The 17,380-nt window shown below is 32.4% G+C and overlaps 2 protein-coding genes across 2 annotated transcripts; both read right to left on the reverse strand.

The window, feature by feature from the left end:
- Nucleotides 1–5,547: 5,547 nt before the first annotated feature.
- Nucleotides 5,548–12,950, reverse strand: LOC133293007 (uncharacterized). The gene is made up of 11 exons (XM_061491518.1): nt 12,875–12,950; nt 12,557–12,782; nt 12,133–12,356; nt 9,673–9,811; nt 9,477–9,563; nt 8,789–8,916; nt 6,830–6,926; nt 6,645–6,722; nt 6,338–6,563; nt 5,906–6,129; nt 5,548–5,824 (listed from the first exon to the last, which is right to left on the reverse strand). Exons 2-11 carry the CDS (start codon nt 12,680–12,682, stop codon nt 5,804–5,806), a joined length of 1,350 nt encoding a protein of 449 aa, XP_061347502.1. The 5' UTR covers nt 12,683–12,782; nt 12,875–12,950; the 3' UTR covers nt 5,548–5,803.
- On the reverse strand, nt 12,716–16,369 carry LOC133293047 (uncharacterized). The gene is made up of 5 exons (XM_061491559.1): nt 16,268–16,369; nt 16,084–16,170; nt 15,010–15,137; nt 13,060–13,156; nt 12,716–12,952 (listed from the first exon to the last, which is right to left on the reverse strand). Exons 1-5 carry the CDS (start codon nt 16,367–16,369, stop codon nt 12,716–12,718), a joined length of 651 nt encoding a protein of 216 aa, XP_061347543.1.
- Nucleotides 16,370–17,380: the final 1,011 nt, after the last annotated feature.

The following is a 17,380-nucleotide window of genomic DNA, read 5'->3' on the forward strand; positions in this document are numbered from 1 at the left end:
TTTCTGTTCGGTCTTAATTTGGAAACCAACTTTGTTAATTTGAAAAGGGGCTATAATTCGAGCTTCAGGGATTACCGAACACTGATTTGGGTTAATTAATTGTCAAGAACAAGCCAGGCCCAAAGTAAATATCTATCTCCCTTGGTTAGGATGTCACCTTCAAGGTCGTTGGTCCTATAAAAAATCGTTGAATAAATTTGATAAATAACTAATCAATTTCAAGAAAGAAAAATTTAGTGTTTATCATATTATAGAAGATAATTTTATCTCTTATACATACACAAAAATATATGAGACTCATATTTTCTTTTTTTATCATCTTTTCATTTGACTCTATATAGATTTCACATACTTTTATATGTGTGTATAAAATAAAGTTATCTCATATAATATGAAAAACAATAATCCAAAAAAAAATCTACAGGTCGCGGTTGCCTGTCGTTGTTGAAATAAATGATATTGTAATTATAATAACCTCTTCTGTTCATGATTTAAGAGCAAAGCGATGCAGTTTAATGCATGAGATGAGCCACGATGACTTGACTTGAAACAGCATTAAAACTTTTCCGAAAATTATTGTCTCCCTAAAGTACCCTTATCATGCAATTCTGTCTAGTTTTACCTATCCGTTACTCTCTCTCCCTCCCCCTAAGTATACATCTTATGAATTATCGGACTAATTTGGTTCGGTTTTTTTGGATTCATTACAAAAGCGACTCTTCTTATATATATATATATATATATATATATATATATATATATATGAGATAAGATCATTTGATCACCGGTGTCAAATTTCAAATTTGACACCTCATCTGAGAGCCGGGAGATAAAAAAAGATCAATGGTGCCACATGCTTACAAATCATATTCTCAAACAGCTTGAGATAAGTTTATCTCTGGCTAACCAAAAACTACGTCGTTTTATTTATTTATTTCCTTATATTAATTGATTCATCTTTAAATGGTTATTATTTCCTTTTTCTCTCTCTTTCTTCATCACCATTGATCTATCTTTGTACGGTTAAGATTTAGTAGCCGGAGATAAAAATTATAACAAGCAGCTTGAGAAACGATAAGTACTATATATATATATATATATATATATATATATTTAAGACTCAAATTTGAAATCACTAATTAAGGAAAACAAATTTTATATGAGTTAAATCAATGGTTGTTTTGCTATTTATAATTTAATAACACCTTTTTTAACTGTGGTAACTGAAACCTGAGCGTTCATAAGCATTGTGACAATTCATCTCACTGTCAAGCTTGAAAAGTACATTCTACCACCTGACATTCTTTGGTAGCTTTTATGAAACTTCCTATTAATCATTGTGCATGTCCTGAAGGCTGAAGCCACACTATTCAACAGCTGCCCTTGTCGCTCAATACCGATAATTATTTCAGAGTTGAACTTGTATTCCAATCTCAGCATGCATGGTTACAATGAGAATCCAATGTTGAAAGTTGAAACCCAACTTTCTGAATTATATAGATATACCTGAATTAACTATAGTTACATTATACAAACTAATTTTATCTTTTGATTCGCATAATTTTTTTCCAGTGTCCTTCATATAAAAATAGATATTAAGTCACAAGTCATTCGCGCACGCGCACAAAATTAATGAATAAATTTTGCCTGATCTCGTGCTGTGTGACGTACATAGTTATACTTCTTTCATTTTAAAATATTAGTCGCTCTAAAAATTGTTTTTATTAATTTATATTTAAAATTTAAAAAGTATTATATATATATATGATTAGATTATTATACATTAATATAAATTATACTTTTAATTTTGTTCGTTGATATTATTTAGATCTAATGGATTTGATTTATTAGACATACGAACTGATAGATGCAAGCAACTCAATTATCAAAATTTGGTATAAAATTTCTTATTCTTACACTGATATATATATTTAGAGAGTGGTAGGATCCTTTGACACCAAATCTTAACTGTTGATTTCGTAAATCTAACGATTACAATTTATTGGGTCACAGATAATAATTAATTATTAATTTTTAATAAATTTTAATCATTAGATTGATGAAAATCAACAGTTAAAATTTGATGTCAAAAGATCATGTCTCATATATATATATATAGAGGGTTTAATGAGTATAATGTTGCATGATGTAAGAAAATTTTTCTACACTCGTAATAAAAAGGAGAGAGAAAATAAAATGATAAAAGAGAAAAAAAATATATGGACCCCACCTTCATATATATATATATATATATATATATATATATAAGGAGGGATATTCTTACTACCAAAATTTTTTACTGCCAACTCACTACCTATCTAATCATCATTGGATCAACATTTTCTCTTTTTTCAAAAACTTTTTAATATTTTCTCTCTTTGATTCAATGGTGATTAAAGAAGTAGTAAGTTAGTAGTAAGAATATCCTCTCTCTGTATTTATATCACTTTACCTTTTTCTGGCAGTACCAGTATGTTTATTAAATGAAATAAATATTAATATTTAAGTATTGCCATTGATCTTTTCACGTAATAACAGTAGCATATGCTATGTACAAGAAAATGGACATGTCAGTTGAGGAGCCAAGTGCCCAGAAAGGGAATAAAAAAAGAGATAAAAAAGCTGACTAGAGTCAGAAACTTTCATGTCAGAACCTTGTGAAAAGCAGGGCAATTTATATTGATTCCTTGAGTCTCGCGGTTGGAAGGGAAAGATATATATATATATATTCTTTAAAAAAAAAAAAAAAAAAAACATGCATACAATAGTTTACACATTATAAGGCTACTCCCCCCACCCCCACCCCTAAACTATTATTTGTAGTAGTGGAATTGGCTTGAGCATTTATGTCACCATATGAACTGCTAGTAGGAGTACTATTTGCCCTTGACTTTTTTCTTCTCCGTTAACAGAAAACCGATATTTTTCTATTTCTGTGGTTCATACTTTAATATCCTTTTCCTTGAATATCTTTTGCACATTAAATAAACAGTCGAGTCAAAGTCCACAAATGAAGGAGAGATAAACACGAGAAGAAAAAAAAAGTACGTGGTAGTTAATGCAAAACGCGAAGTGCGTTGGTGTGAATGTGAAATAAAACAAACGGAAAGAACCCTTAAAACGGCACCGACACTGTGTTGGAGCGATGGTGGCCGAATCCCTCTCGTAATTGCATGGCGAATTGACGTTGATAAAGTTTGCGCGTCCTATATTATGTCACGCCTGTGATTCGCTCATGGATCTTACAGCGTTCATGAATCTCTTGTTGCGTTCACATTTCAATGAATTTTTACTTTATAGCTAAACACCCAATCAAAAAAATGAACGATATACCCTTATAAAAACTTAATTTACTTTCTATGTTATTGATTTAAAAGGTTTGTTTACGAGTCAACCACAAAAATAACTCAACCTTTTAGATTTTGTAACTATATGATTATTAGTGTAGCATTAAATAGGGATCTCCATTAGGGTCGACACGAACATATCCATATTCAACATGAATGTAAAATCGAGTTAAAATCTTCGATGCGAACACGATCCGCTTAATTTGCAAATTGATACGATATGACACAAATAATTTGTAAAATCATAATGTATCGCTTATTATACGGGTTGACACGACATAACACAACACGAATAATCTGTCAATGCCAAACTATGTTACTTACGGGTTGACAAGACACGATAAGCCACAAATAACTTGTTTATGATACCACACAACACGGATAACTTGTAAAAAAATTAAGGTGGGTCAATTTTGGCTTTGCGGTTTATCACGCTACACGACACAAATTTTTTCATGTCAATTTTTGTCAACATGAACAAGGCAAAAATTTGAAAATGGATTCGTTTCATATTCATGTTATGTTAGCGGGTCGTGTTGAGAATTTTCGCCACAAAATTAATCTAAACCTTAATAGTAATATCTGAGTTATATAGGAGACGGGGATTTTACAATTCCCTTCCCTTAAACATGCATCTATATTTAATTAGTTGGAAATTGCCTCTTCACAATATTAGGATTTTTTTTGTAATATTTTTTTTTTCTTTCTGTAATCCTTTTTTTTTATTCCAAAGAAATTAACATATAAATTGATGATTAGTTTCATCAAAGTAAATTTTAAATTAAGGAATGCAATTGTTTCATGTGTTAAAACTTTTCCCAGTCCTCAAGTTATATTGAAAATATATATCATAGCCATTTGATTTTTGACACGTACTTACTTTCTGAATTTTAACATCCAACTCAACCACGTATTTTACATGGAAGAAATAAATAATATTAATTCCCACTTCTTCCTTTTTTTCCCCTCAATTCTTCCTCTTCCTTTTTTTTTTTTGAAGGGAGATATCCCTCGTTTTGGCGAATTCCCCCCCCCCCCCCCCCCAGTAATCTCATAGTAGTATAGTACGGTAGTGTATCGCCTACTAAAATAAAATAATGAATAAATATTCTTTTCGGTCCTCAGCAAAATTTATGATGTCCGTTTTAGTTCCTGGTAAATAAAAAGGTTATTCGCGGTCCCTAAGAAATTCAAAATGAACCCATTTAGTTGAAATCGTGGTCCCTCACAAATTCAGAAAAGACCCGTATTAGTCCCTCAAAAGAACTAAAATAGGTCCACTTTGAATTTTTTAGGGACCACAGATAGCCTTTTTATTTGTTTGGAACTAAATCGAATATCGTAAAATTTTCTGAAGATCAAAAAGAATATTTACTCTAAAATAAATATTTATCTAATTATATTTACCCCACCTACTTGTTTCTGAATGTCAAATAATGTTATTATTTTTAATTTTAATAAGGGAGCGTGAGTGCTAAAAATTTACTTTACTCCCATAGACTATGAGACTACAACAAAGTTTTCCCCTTAGGTTAGGGGGCATTTAATAGGTGAAAAAAAAAATTTATACGAAAATCACGATTTTTAAGAATATGATTGGAAAAAGTTTGAGAATGTAATCAAAAAATTATTTGGTAATCTAACATATTTCCGAAAATATTGGATTAATTTTCTTGTTACTATGTTTGGTTGTATTAAAAATTTTCTTGTCATAGAAATCCTAGAATACCACCTCGTGGGTGATATTGTTGGATGGTATTTTCAAAAAAATTTACACACAAAATAAAATTCCGAAAAAATTAAATTCCTGAATTTTTTTTAAAAATCTCATACCAAACGTGGGTAAATAAGACTACCAACTTCAATTTCTCAGAAATCCTAAAAAAACTTTGTACCAAACAGCCCCTTAAGGATGTACATTCCGAGGATTTTTTATTTTTTATTTTTTACTTCTTTTTCTCTTTGGGCGTTGAATTTTGGGGTCAACCACAAACTTCTGATTTTTTTTCCCTTTGTTTTTATTTATCCCCTAAATTAGACTCAATCTGTGGGCTTAGGCCCAATTCATAAACGAGGCCTTTTATTCGTATTGGTGGATTCTCATACAAAAATAAACTCCAGCACTTTTGGTAAGCCCGTGTGTGTTGAGAGAGTCTACTAGAAACAGAGCAGAGATATAAATACGCAATCTCTTGGACCAAACCGAAGCAAGATTATTTTTATGATCCTATCTAAATTTTTTTGTGAAGGGCATCGTCCTCTACATGTTCTAATCAGCATCAAACACAGCAAAAAAATTACATGTCAAGTTATTACTCCTGCAAACTCCCTAGAAGTAATTGCGTTATTTATCCGTAATTGCTGATAGGAAAAGGCCATACGTTTTGGAGACATGAAGTACTTGCTTTTTCTGCTTACCTATCTGAAAAAATTTGGCCTAGCTGCATCACCTTAGCCTAACAAGTAACAACAACGTGCTGTCCAAATAAAAATAAGGATAGGAGGTTAGTCATATCAAGAAATACACGCCAGGACATTGCAGAATAAAGTGCCTGTACCTTTATTTGTGTCCTATTATATGTATAGGTGACATGTACTCGCCCATCACTAGCTTGGATAACAGCAGGATATGAGAATTCCATTCCCAAGGTATCCTCCAATGTAAGTGCCTCATGCCAGGAATCACCATCATCCTCTGAGAGGGCAAGTTTAAGCACACCCCTTGAAATTGTATTATAAGCAAGCAATAGACGGCCATCTCTCAGCTTAACTTCATCAATACCTAATATAACAAGATATTTCTGAGGTAAGCCACTAATGCATGAGGAAATGAAATGCATGTGTAGCACATAACAAGCAAGAAAAACTTAGTTAACAACTTCAAAAGTAAAGCAATTCAAGATCAACTTTGTTCTTGCCTTCCAATATAATACGGTCATGATAACTGCCTGGATATAATGCAAGGAACATAAATAGTTTGGAAAATTAACCTGAGTTTGGGTTGGGGAGCTGTGTAGGCTTTGCATACCCCCAAGTTTTGCCACCATCAAAGGATTCTGACACATAAACTCTACCAAGGCCAGTAAAAGATCGAAGCAAAACACGCAGTGTCCCCTTTGCAGTTTGGTATGGTACTGGTTGAATTACACCAAGAGGCTTATTCTCAATGTGAATTGGGCCATACTTTCTCCATGTCTTGCCAAAATCTGTTGTAACCTGTTCCCATGCAACAAGCTATAGAACTTAAACCAGCTGAACAAGGTTATTTGCATGATTAAGATCAGTTCTAATAGAAACCTCTGCCCATGATCCCCAGGAGTTCCAGCTTTCAACAGAAGATCCACAAAGTAAGTCACCATTTTTCAGCAAGAGAGCCTGAAAAACAGTAAGTGAATTCAGTACATAGAACATAAATTTTTCCTGACTATGAATTACAAACACCAAGCTAAAGACAAAATACCATTCAGTGGCTTTTGTTTCACCTTATTCTTTATAGGTCCTAATATACCAGGAGGAAGTTGTTCTCTTTCTGTCCAGGTAATTCCTTTATCATATGAGCGTTTCATGAATCCACTCCATCTGAAATTAAATAAGCTAGTTCTTCTCATACGTTTCAAATTAAGTAGAGTCCTACACATTGGAGTGCGATGACTACCATGGCTGATTAAGATAAACAACTTAGTTCAATACAGAAGGCCTCTTTGAAACATTTCAATTTTAGAAGGCACGGCTAAAACTCTTTGGGATATTATATAAAATGAATCCTGAACTTGTTTCATCACATTTTAAACAATTATTTGCTATAAAACATAGATTTCAGTATAATGATATTTCCTGTTTCTTGATTACAAATCATTATGTCTTTAAATAATGGAAAAATAAGCATTTCCTAAAGATATTTGTGCCATGTCTATTACTCAAAAATTAATGCCAATTGAAGGTTACCTATATTTTACTAAGGAGGGATATTGAGTACCTAAACATGGATCTCAGTTAATGGATTATCACATTTGGGAATGTAGATACTCCATATTGTATGATGCTATGTCTAGCTGAAAACTACTTAATATTATTACATGGATTTCACTTAGGGTATTACAATGCGCTTTTCTTCTAACTTTCATTGTTGAACCGGCAACCTTCACAGTCATAACCATAAGAATGTATAAAAGTACTCATGGAAATTACAATCAAAATGACATAGTTGGAGATCATATTCCATGTGTTATCTCTAAAAATGAATCTAGAAGTACAATACGTTAGGTAGATTTGGAGAATAATGAAACAGTTGAGAAATGGTCCTATAATTGCATACAATAATGCATACACTTAAACAGAATCTTTTGGCATTTTACCATAGACCTGAGACAGACCACTTTCCCTTTTACAAGGAAGAGTATTTTAAGGAAATTGAGGACCACCTCTCATTGTGCAGGACATAGGTGCAACAGGGAGCACCAAAATTTTGAGAAAAAAGAAAAAGAAGAAAAAATAGCACAATTGACATGGTAAGTACGCTAGTTTGATTAGGAACAGGTTTCGTGGTGAGTGAAGCAATTATTCCCCCAAGTTATTTTTCTATCGAAGATCAAGATGGGGTGATGTAATGATAATTGTTTCCCTCCTTTCAATTGTCATGTTACTCCTTAGGAATAATTAGGTTCATATTGATCCCCAATTGCTTTATTCCAAAAGAATTTTATCTCCTATACACATAAAAGTGGGTGAGACTTATATTTTCTTTTTCTCTGTCTTCTCTCCACATGTGGGCCTCCATACTTTTATGTGTGTATAGGAGATAATTTTATCTCCTACAATATAAGAAACATCAAATTTTGCTTTTTCTACAGTCAATGTAGATAAGTAATGTAGATAACTTATCTACATTGAGCTTAAAACGACGTCGTTTTAAGGCAGAAATCAATGTATTTTTATAATTAAACTTATTTCAGGGTTATAATAGTCTTTTTTATTATAATTTTTTAATTTTTCAACTCAAAACGACATCGTTTTGGGAGCGAATGTAAATAAATTATCTACATTCACTGTAGAAACATTAAATCCATATATATAAGGGGAAATACTTTCTCCTGTTGCTGGAGAAAGTAATCTCCTGCTGTCCATACATCAAAAAACATGTCACTTTTAAAAAAAAAAAAAGGTTTATGTTTTTATATATATATATATATATATATATATATATATATATATATATATGGGCAGGTTATATTTACAAACTTTTTTGTTTACAAACTACACTATATTCTCCCGGGAGAATACAAACTTTTACAAACTACACTATGTTCTCCCGGGAGAATACAATGTAAATTGTAAAAAAATTCAAAAAAGTTTGTAAACGGATCCTGTCCCATATATATATATGTATATATATATATATGCAAGCTATATACAAAAGAAGATAGTAAGGTTCGAAACTTTACTTTTGAACATCTAGGCCTATTCTGTAGAACATCAGTAACACATTTGATGGTAGTTTGAACATTGCAGGGTTCCACATAGGAACATTTGGTTCTTCATCAACAATTACAGGTGATTGCCATCTGCTATTCTGCAAACCAAATTCACATTCACAAAGTAAAACGAACAGTCAAAACTTTAGAGCTAAGTAACAGTCCCTCCCTCAAAAGTTTCAAACTCCAAAGATAGGAACAGGAAACAATTATGATACAAGGATGATTACTGACTTGAAATCAAATTATTCACACTTCGCATGTTAGCCACTTGTGAAATTTATGTACTTCCCATGCTACATTTTTTTATTTCTGTAAATAAACAAAAGAAGTAAATAAAATTATTAATTTCAGTTCTACAGGGAGATGCATTTCCATTGATGACAACCGATTAGATCCTCCTACTCCTAGTATGTCAATAAATGTGCTTTGCAAGAGCAATCTACATGTCACACCTGCACTTTAGGCAGACGAAGAAAGAAAACTAGACCAGGAAAATTTGCAAAAAGCATGCGGTTTAGGATTCAAATTAGACATCAAAATTACTATGACTGCGTAAGTATGCCCAATCTCCCGTGAATAAAAAGACAGGTGGCAAATTGGCAATATAGCATTGTATTTAACTATATATATGGTAGATTTAACTATTTATATCTACCTTGTAAGTCTGCAACCATATTTTGACATCAGGTGCCCCCTCCGATGTGCCCCCATAATAGGCAACCAAAAAGTGATCCTTCCCAACCTGATGAAATCAAAATATATAATAACCTAGTGTACTTGATAACAAAAACCCAATATTTACTTTGAAAAAAAAAAGGTGACAAACCAAAAACTTCTTTGTAATTTACGACCTCAACAATGGTAGAAGCATGGCAACTATTGAAGGGAGCTGACTTTGCAGGAAAAGTGAATTCCTCCACAACAGACCCTTTTATGTAGCCGTTGTTGTTATTGCCTAAACTACCTGCTACTGAGCTTGTGGAGTTTCCCCTGCAGAAGTTTGCAACTTCATTTTAGATCATTACTAGAAGATTGAAAAACTCAGACTCCCACAGAGTTTATTGACTTCCCATTTGAGCAAAATGCATCAACATAAAAAGAATTATATACTTAAACCAAAGAAGGTAAAATATTGATCCCTGGGGAATAAATATATGAAATAGATAAAGCAAACAGTGCACAGACACTGTGAAAGAGGTAAGGCGCATCCATACCAAGAAAATGAGTAAGCTCTATGAATGATAATAGAGATTAAGAACACCAAATGGACAAAGGAAGAGAACTGAGACATTGTTCCACACTTCCACTTCCACTGTGCACTCTGCAACGCAAACTATGTACGACATGGGACTCATTTGTTGTGTTGAGTTAGGGAGTTGACTGAATATCAACCCTCGAATTGTTCAAATGTCATCATCTGCCGTTCATTTAAATCAATGTCCCCACGACGTTGTTTCATGGTACTATGTGCTGTCAAGTTATATTTGCATACTACTTATCATCAAGGTTGGGTTAATACAATTAAAATAAGAAAATTCGTTAATCTTCAACCCTATTTTTTATCATCGAAAAAGTACCATTTTTTATGCTTACTAACTAATTACATTTTTTCTTGTTTGTACAAACGTTGGAAGAGATTTCCACACTTTCTCGTGCGTGTATTTTAAATATAAATAAAAAAATAAACACGATATCCTATCCTATTATCATTTATCCCTTATAATTATAATAACTTTGAGATTAAATATAATTAATAATTTAAGAATTTTAAAAAAATAGAAAAAATAAGATAATCTGATGCGTCTTAAGAAATGAGAGAATATCATAAAAAATTATCTCACTTTAAAAAATTAAAATTTTATTTATTTTATTATACAAGAGTAGATGAGTAACCATCATATTTAGTTTTAATAATGTGAAAATAGATAACTTTGAAAAATGAGGACAAGACTAGCCAAGTTTTAAACTACTTTTTGACATAGGGAAGATATTGGAGAAATATTAAACTACATATCCACGTAAAATGAGAAACAGAATAATCATACAAACTTGAACCGGACGAAGGTCGGTTTTGGGGGTCAAATTTTACCCATAAGCTACCAAGATAGGCTAAAATAAGAAGTAACTATCTATTATTCAAGGTATTTTAGGTATTTTAAAATTTAAGTAAAATTTTGAAATACATAAATTTAAAAAATATTTGAAAGAAAATTATTTAAAATTACAAAAGAGATATATAAAATTAATATTTAATTCAAATATAATCTTAAAAATATATATTAAAAAAGTAATTAATAATTAATTTATATACAACACCTACTCATTTTAAATTTGAAAACACTCCCACTAAAAAATAAGAAATTGAAATTTGAAAACAGATAAAAAAAGAAGAAGGAATAAACAATAAAGAATCTGAACATTATATTTGAAAATAATTAAGTTGAGAGTACTAATAAAAACAAAAATAATAATAATAAAACAGAAGAAAAGAGAAGTGTTCATCAATAAAAGTCACATATCTAATAATAATTAAACAATAAAATATTATCATAATTTCAAAAATAAAATCTCTATTTCATATTACAGAGAATGGATTCTTCATACCTAAATAGAGCCCTTGTGAGAGCGTAGGTAAATTCCAATCATAACTTGTTCGGTTGATTTTGTTTCAGTAGCAGTATGGTGTAGCAAATCTGTAACGAAGTTGGCCTTCTCTGTATGATTTTGAATTTTGGACCTGCTGAAAGTTATGCACTATTCGCAAAGTCTTTTCAGCATTTTTTGCGATTATTTTCTTCTTTTGGCTAAAATCTTTTGCCAGTTCTTTTTTTCTTTTTTTTAATTAGCAAATATATCTACAACTTAGGCAGAGAGTCAATTTCAAACTATAAAACTGTCGAAAATAAATTTTACAGTTGCAACTATTTCCATGTCTATTGCTATCTCTGTATCATCACTTTGTTACCGAATATACAAATTGGAAATTAGGAGTTTGTAATAAACCAAGAGTATCCATGCCTAGTAGTTGCTCATGTGCTTACAACTAACTACTGATGATAGAAAAGGCCATATGATTAGAGACATATAGGATTAGTTGTTTCTGCTTATTTATAACAATTTACTCCACATCACTTTGGCCGAAGAACTACGTGCTGCCAAAATAAAAAAAGAGGGTGGGGGGTTGATATTATCAGGAATTGTATGAAAGGAATTGCAGATTAAATCATTAAAAGAAATTCAACTATTTTCAAAATATAACTGAAACCTACAATTTAAAGGCAACTACCATAAAAAAAAATCTAAGTTCGTACCTTAATTTGTGTCCTATTATATGTATAGGTAATATGAATTCGCCCATCACTAGCCTGGATAACAGCAGGATACGAGAATTCCATTCCCAATGTACCCTCCAATTTGAGAGCCTCGGACCAGGAATCACCATCATCCTCAGAGAGTGCAACTTTAAGCATACTCCTTGATGTAGTATTATAAGCAAGCAATAAACGGCCATCTCTAAGCTTAACCCCATCAATACCTAGTTAATGAAATCAGAGAGATACGCCATTAGTACATGAAATAGTTAAGGCAAAGAATAAAAAAGATATAGTTAGGGTGCAGTAAAGAACTTCAAAATTAAACTAATCCATGATCAACTTAGTTCTTACAGTTCAGTTAAATACACTTGTCATAATTATGCAGCAAAAACTGCAAGTAATATGGTTTGCAAAAATTGACCTGAATTTGGGTTAGGGAGCTGAGTAGGTTTTGCATATCCCCAAGTCTTGCCACCATCAGATGATTCTGACATACATACTCTACCAATGCCATCAGAGGATCGTAGTAAAACACGTAATTTCCCATCTGCAGTCTGATAAGGAACTGGTTGAATCACACTCAGAGGTTCATTTTCAACATAAATTGGGCCATACTTGCTCCATGACCTGCCAAAATCTGTTGTGACCTATCGCACACAAGAAGCAATAAATGTAAGCAAGCTAATATTTCAACACATCTCTGAAACAACCAATCAACTGGGATGAGTTCAGTTAAAACCTCCACCCAGGCGCCCCAGGAGTTCCAGCTTTCAACAGATGATCCACAAAGTAAATGATCGTTTTCTAGCAAAATGGGCTGAGAAATAGTAATCAAATTCAGAACTAGCAAAGAATAAATTTTATATAGCTATAAATTCCAAACCTCTTGCTAAAGATAAAATAAAATGAAAGATTCTGTAGTACCTTATTCTTAATAGGTCCTAATATACCAGGAGGAAGTTGTTCTCTCCCTGTCCAAGTAATGCCTTTATCATATGAGCGTTTGATGAATCCACTCCATCTGAAATTAAACAAACCCATTCTGCTCATATGGCAAGTAGGCAGATAATAAACTTAAAATTACCTTAAGTCTTATATATAAGAGAGGAGGGGTGTATTATGACTTACTGAGATAAAAAACTTCATTATAAAAGTCCCCATTCAAAAATTTCAATCTAATGGCAGCATTGCAACTCACACTCAGGGTCAGGGGTCCATTTACAATGATTTATAAATTAAAGTTAATACATCTTTCCAATATATTAGTCATCCTGGAAGTATTTCCATATAAAGTCACAAGTTTTTCTCTTACCAGTAAGAAATAATTTTATTTATACTGACGAACTTTCTTGCTGAAACTTTTTTGTTCCTAGTATTCAAAGAATATATCATTCTAACTGTTGGAAATCGACAATCGCACAGCACACAAATCGACAAGGGAGAGAGAAAATTGACACGGTGATTTACCCTGGTTCACTTAATGTAGGCTATGTCCAGCTTATCTGTACTATATTGATATTCACTTCACCGCCACTCGTTACAAGTCACTCGGTTTACAAGGGAATATAAATAGGATTTAGAAAACCCTAACAACAACTATTCATGGGCCCAAGCCCAAACTACTAAGAAAAAGAAAAAATTACAATAAGTCAAAGACCCATAACAATACCAGGCCTACTTACTTGGATGTGAAGTATGAGTCATACCCAACACTAACTGCCTACTTACCTAGATTATACTAAGGAGAAGTAACAAGATTAAAGCATGGATTGACATTAACATAGTAACACATTAGAAAATGCTGATGATGTTCTATACAGCATAATTTTATCTGGAGTCAAAGTCAATACCATTAATGAATTTCACTAGGGATAATAAAATGCTCTGTTATATCATAATAAACTGATTCATAATTTACAAATACATGTGTTTTCATGAATCTGCAATGAATAGGGTGTGTTTCGAAAAGCTTTAAAAAAAAGCACAGATATCACATTTTTCAAAAGTTATTCTTTCTGTCTTTGAAGAAAAACATAAACTGTTCTTATTTGAAACTGATGATATCATGAAATTCTTTAAACATGTTTTTTGGATTAAAAAAGAGTTTCTCTTTAAAAAAATATAAACAAACAGGGCCACAATAGTTGGAAGAAAAAGGTTCACTAAAAAGAGTTACAATGGAAATCCCAAATATGCATTTAGGTCTACAATGACATGTAGGATAGTGAAATTGGAGGCAAAAAGTTTCATAATTGTATGCTAAAGTGGATAGGGGAAACCTAGCTATCTCAACCTATGAAATATGGAATCGGACACAGACACATACACAGATAATTGCCAACATATAGGACACGGCTATATAAACAACTTGAACAAACACCACCCGTGTCATAAAAAACTACAACATCTCACATCCATTTTCTTCTATGCTTAAACACAAGAACTTCAACCCCAGAGTTTCCAATCAAGACTCAATCCCGCAAGTGTCAACACTCTCGTGTCCAGACACAGCACCACTTGAGCACCATGGTAGAAGCCATCCTCCTAAACATACAAGACTCCATAAAACTAGCAACCGAGAAACCAAAAAATGCTAATTTTTTGAAAAAATTTGTTAAGACCAATGTCCTTCAGGTATACAGACATATATGTGTCTGAGATGACCAAAAATAATTTTTTAATAGGACACATGATAAACAGTGTCCAACACATGTCGCAGAGGTGTTGGAAGCATGTTCAACACTCCAACACCTCAATAAGGAGAAGTGTCCGTGCTTCATAGGTCTCAACTACCATATATGAAAGCATTGCAGCAATGATAGCTTGCACAGGAGAAAAATAGATGTAAAAAGACAAAAAGTTAATAAACTTTACTTCTGAACTTCTTGGCCTATCTTGTAGAACAGAAGTAGCACATCTGATGGAAGTTTGAACAGTACAGGGTTCCACATAGGAACATTTGGTTCTTCATCAGCAATTACAGGTGATTGCCACCTGCCATTCTATCCACCAAATTTGTGTTCAGAAAGTTAAAGGAGCATTCAAAATTTAAAGTTCAGTATTCCTCTCCTACAGATGTCGAAGGTACGAAGACAGACATAAGTTATGACTGATTAGAAATCAAAATTTGTCTCCACATTTTTTAGGCACATTGTAAAATTATTTAATAACTACATTACCACGTGCTTGTATGAATTGATTTCAGCTGCACTGTACAGTAAAAAATATTTCAATAGTTGACCAGCAAGACAAAACCTAAACTCCCTATGTCATGCTGATTTTGATAGGCAAAGCAGTCAACTAGTGTCACAACGTAAAAAAGAGAAAGAAAGAAAAGAAAACTATGCTGGGATAACCCTGGCAGTAGAATATACCAAAAGCACGAGAGTTAAGTGACAAATTTGTTAGATATAATATAATATAAATCTGTCAGAGATATAATAAAAACATTCATTGGCCTCCACCAAACAGCTTAAATTTTTGGGAGAGTTAACGTGGAGTTTATAAGGCCTTGGGCACTCTTACCCTTTGAACTAGCTTTTGGAGTGGTGTATCCCAAGGTTCTTTACATGGTATCAGAGCTTGAGTGACTACAAGGTCACAAGTTCGATCTTCACCGCCCCCCACTTTAAAGTGGAATTAAAATAAAAAGCACAAAAAGGTAAACCAAAAATTAGGCCTGTGCAATTCCACGCTTCTAGCCCAAAGGGCTCTTGCGTGAGGAGGCGTGTTGAGATATATAGTCCCACATTGGTTGTATGTGCAACTAATGTGGAGTTTATAAGGCCTTGGACACTCCCACCCTTTGAACTAGCTTTTGGAGTAGTGTATCCCAAGTTTCTTTACAGGTTGCATGACAAAATTAGACACCAAAATTAGTTTAACTGTTTGAGAATGCCCACTTTCCTATGAATTGAAAGACATGAGGGTACAGCGGTATTTATTTACTTTGTAAGTCTGCAACCATATTTTGACATCAGGTGCCCCCTCATAAGTGCCTCCAAAATAGGCAACCAAAAAATGATCCTTATCAACCTGCAGAAATAAAACTACATAAGTATTGACTTCATATACCAATAAAAAAACCATAATATCTCTTTTCATGGGCAAATAATTTTTTGTGCTCCATGACCTCAACAATGGTAGAAGCATGACAACTCTTGAAGGGAGCTGATCCTGCATGAAAAGTGAACTCCTCGACTATTGGTCCCTCCAATGGACAATTGTTCCTCATGCCTAAACGTTGAACTTCAGAAGTTTCTGTGTTTTTGTGCTGCTGGAAACAATCTCCTGCAAAATTTTGCTTCTAGTTTTAGGTCATACTCGTTTGGAAAATCGAAATGTAAAAAAATAGATAGTCGAAATGGAGTGAGTAGAATAGAAATGTTTTGATTTGCACTAATTGTCGCTTGATAGAGTCCAAAATCACTTTTCAATTCAATTTCCTACTAATCAAAATTGCGGAGTGAAGTGTAAATGAGTCACACTCACACTCCACTTCACATTCAACATTCTTACATGCATGTTGTACTGACTAATCTTGAATGACATTCATCTCAAAATTTTTGAAGTTCCCATTTTCTACCTAGTCAAATAAAAATAGGCTTTTCAGGTTTTAATGAACAACTAGAAGATTAGACGAAGTTTGATTTTCCAAAAACTAAAATGAGGTTTTACAGTGTCAGAATGCATCAACTTAAAAAATCATATAATAAATAGAAGTAGAGAAAAGAAAACGGAGAATGAAGTGACGGAAAGAGGAAAATAAAATAAAATGAAAAAGACAACGAGTGTAATGGATTTGCAATGTGGAGAGCAAAAAGAGTGTCAATGTATCTGATCGACACTGAATTCACGAACCAGATGATAGTTCTTCGCCCCTTCAGATAGATCCGATGATCTCGGTTGCCGTTTCGAACACAGAGAAACGCCATAGAAAGAATGTATAATGAGGATAAATACTTTGAATTAATTTTTTTTTTTTAAAAGAAGTTAGAAATAAAACCCTGTATTTTTTTTATAAAAGAAAAAAACTTAATTAGAAAATGTTTTAAAAGTATTTTTTTGAAAAAAAAATAATCTGAATATTTTTTGTATAAATTAAAAAATGTAAAGAAATAATAATTATAATAATAGTTTGGCTTAATTGCAAATGAAGTTAATTTGCAACTTTTGTTCCTTAATAATTTTTTCAATAATTTATTACTTTTTTTAATTTAAAAAAATCAATTCTCTCTATAAATTT

The sequence above is a fragment of the Gastrolobium bilobum genome, unplaced genomic scaffold (genome assembly GCF_033153095.1).
Source record: "Gastrolobium bilobum isolate Gb01-03AN ecotype WA unplaced genomic scaffold, APGP_CSIRO_Gbil_v1 utg3588, whole genome shotgun sequence".
In the NCBI taxonomy this organism is placed as follows: Eukaryota; Viridiplantae; Streptophyta; class Magnoliopsida; order Fabales; family Fabaceae; genus Gastrolobium; species Gastrolobium bilobum.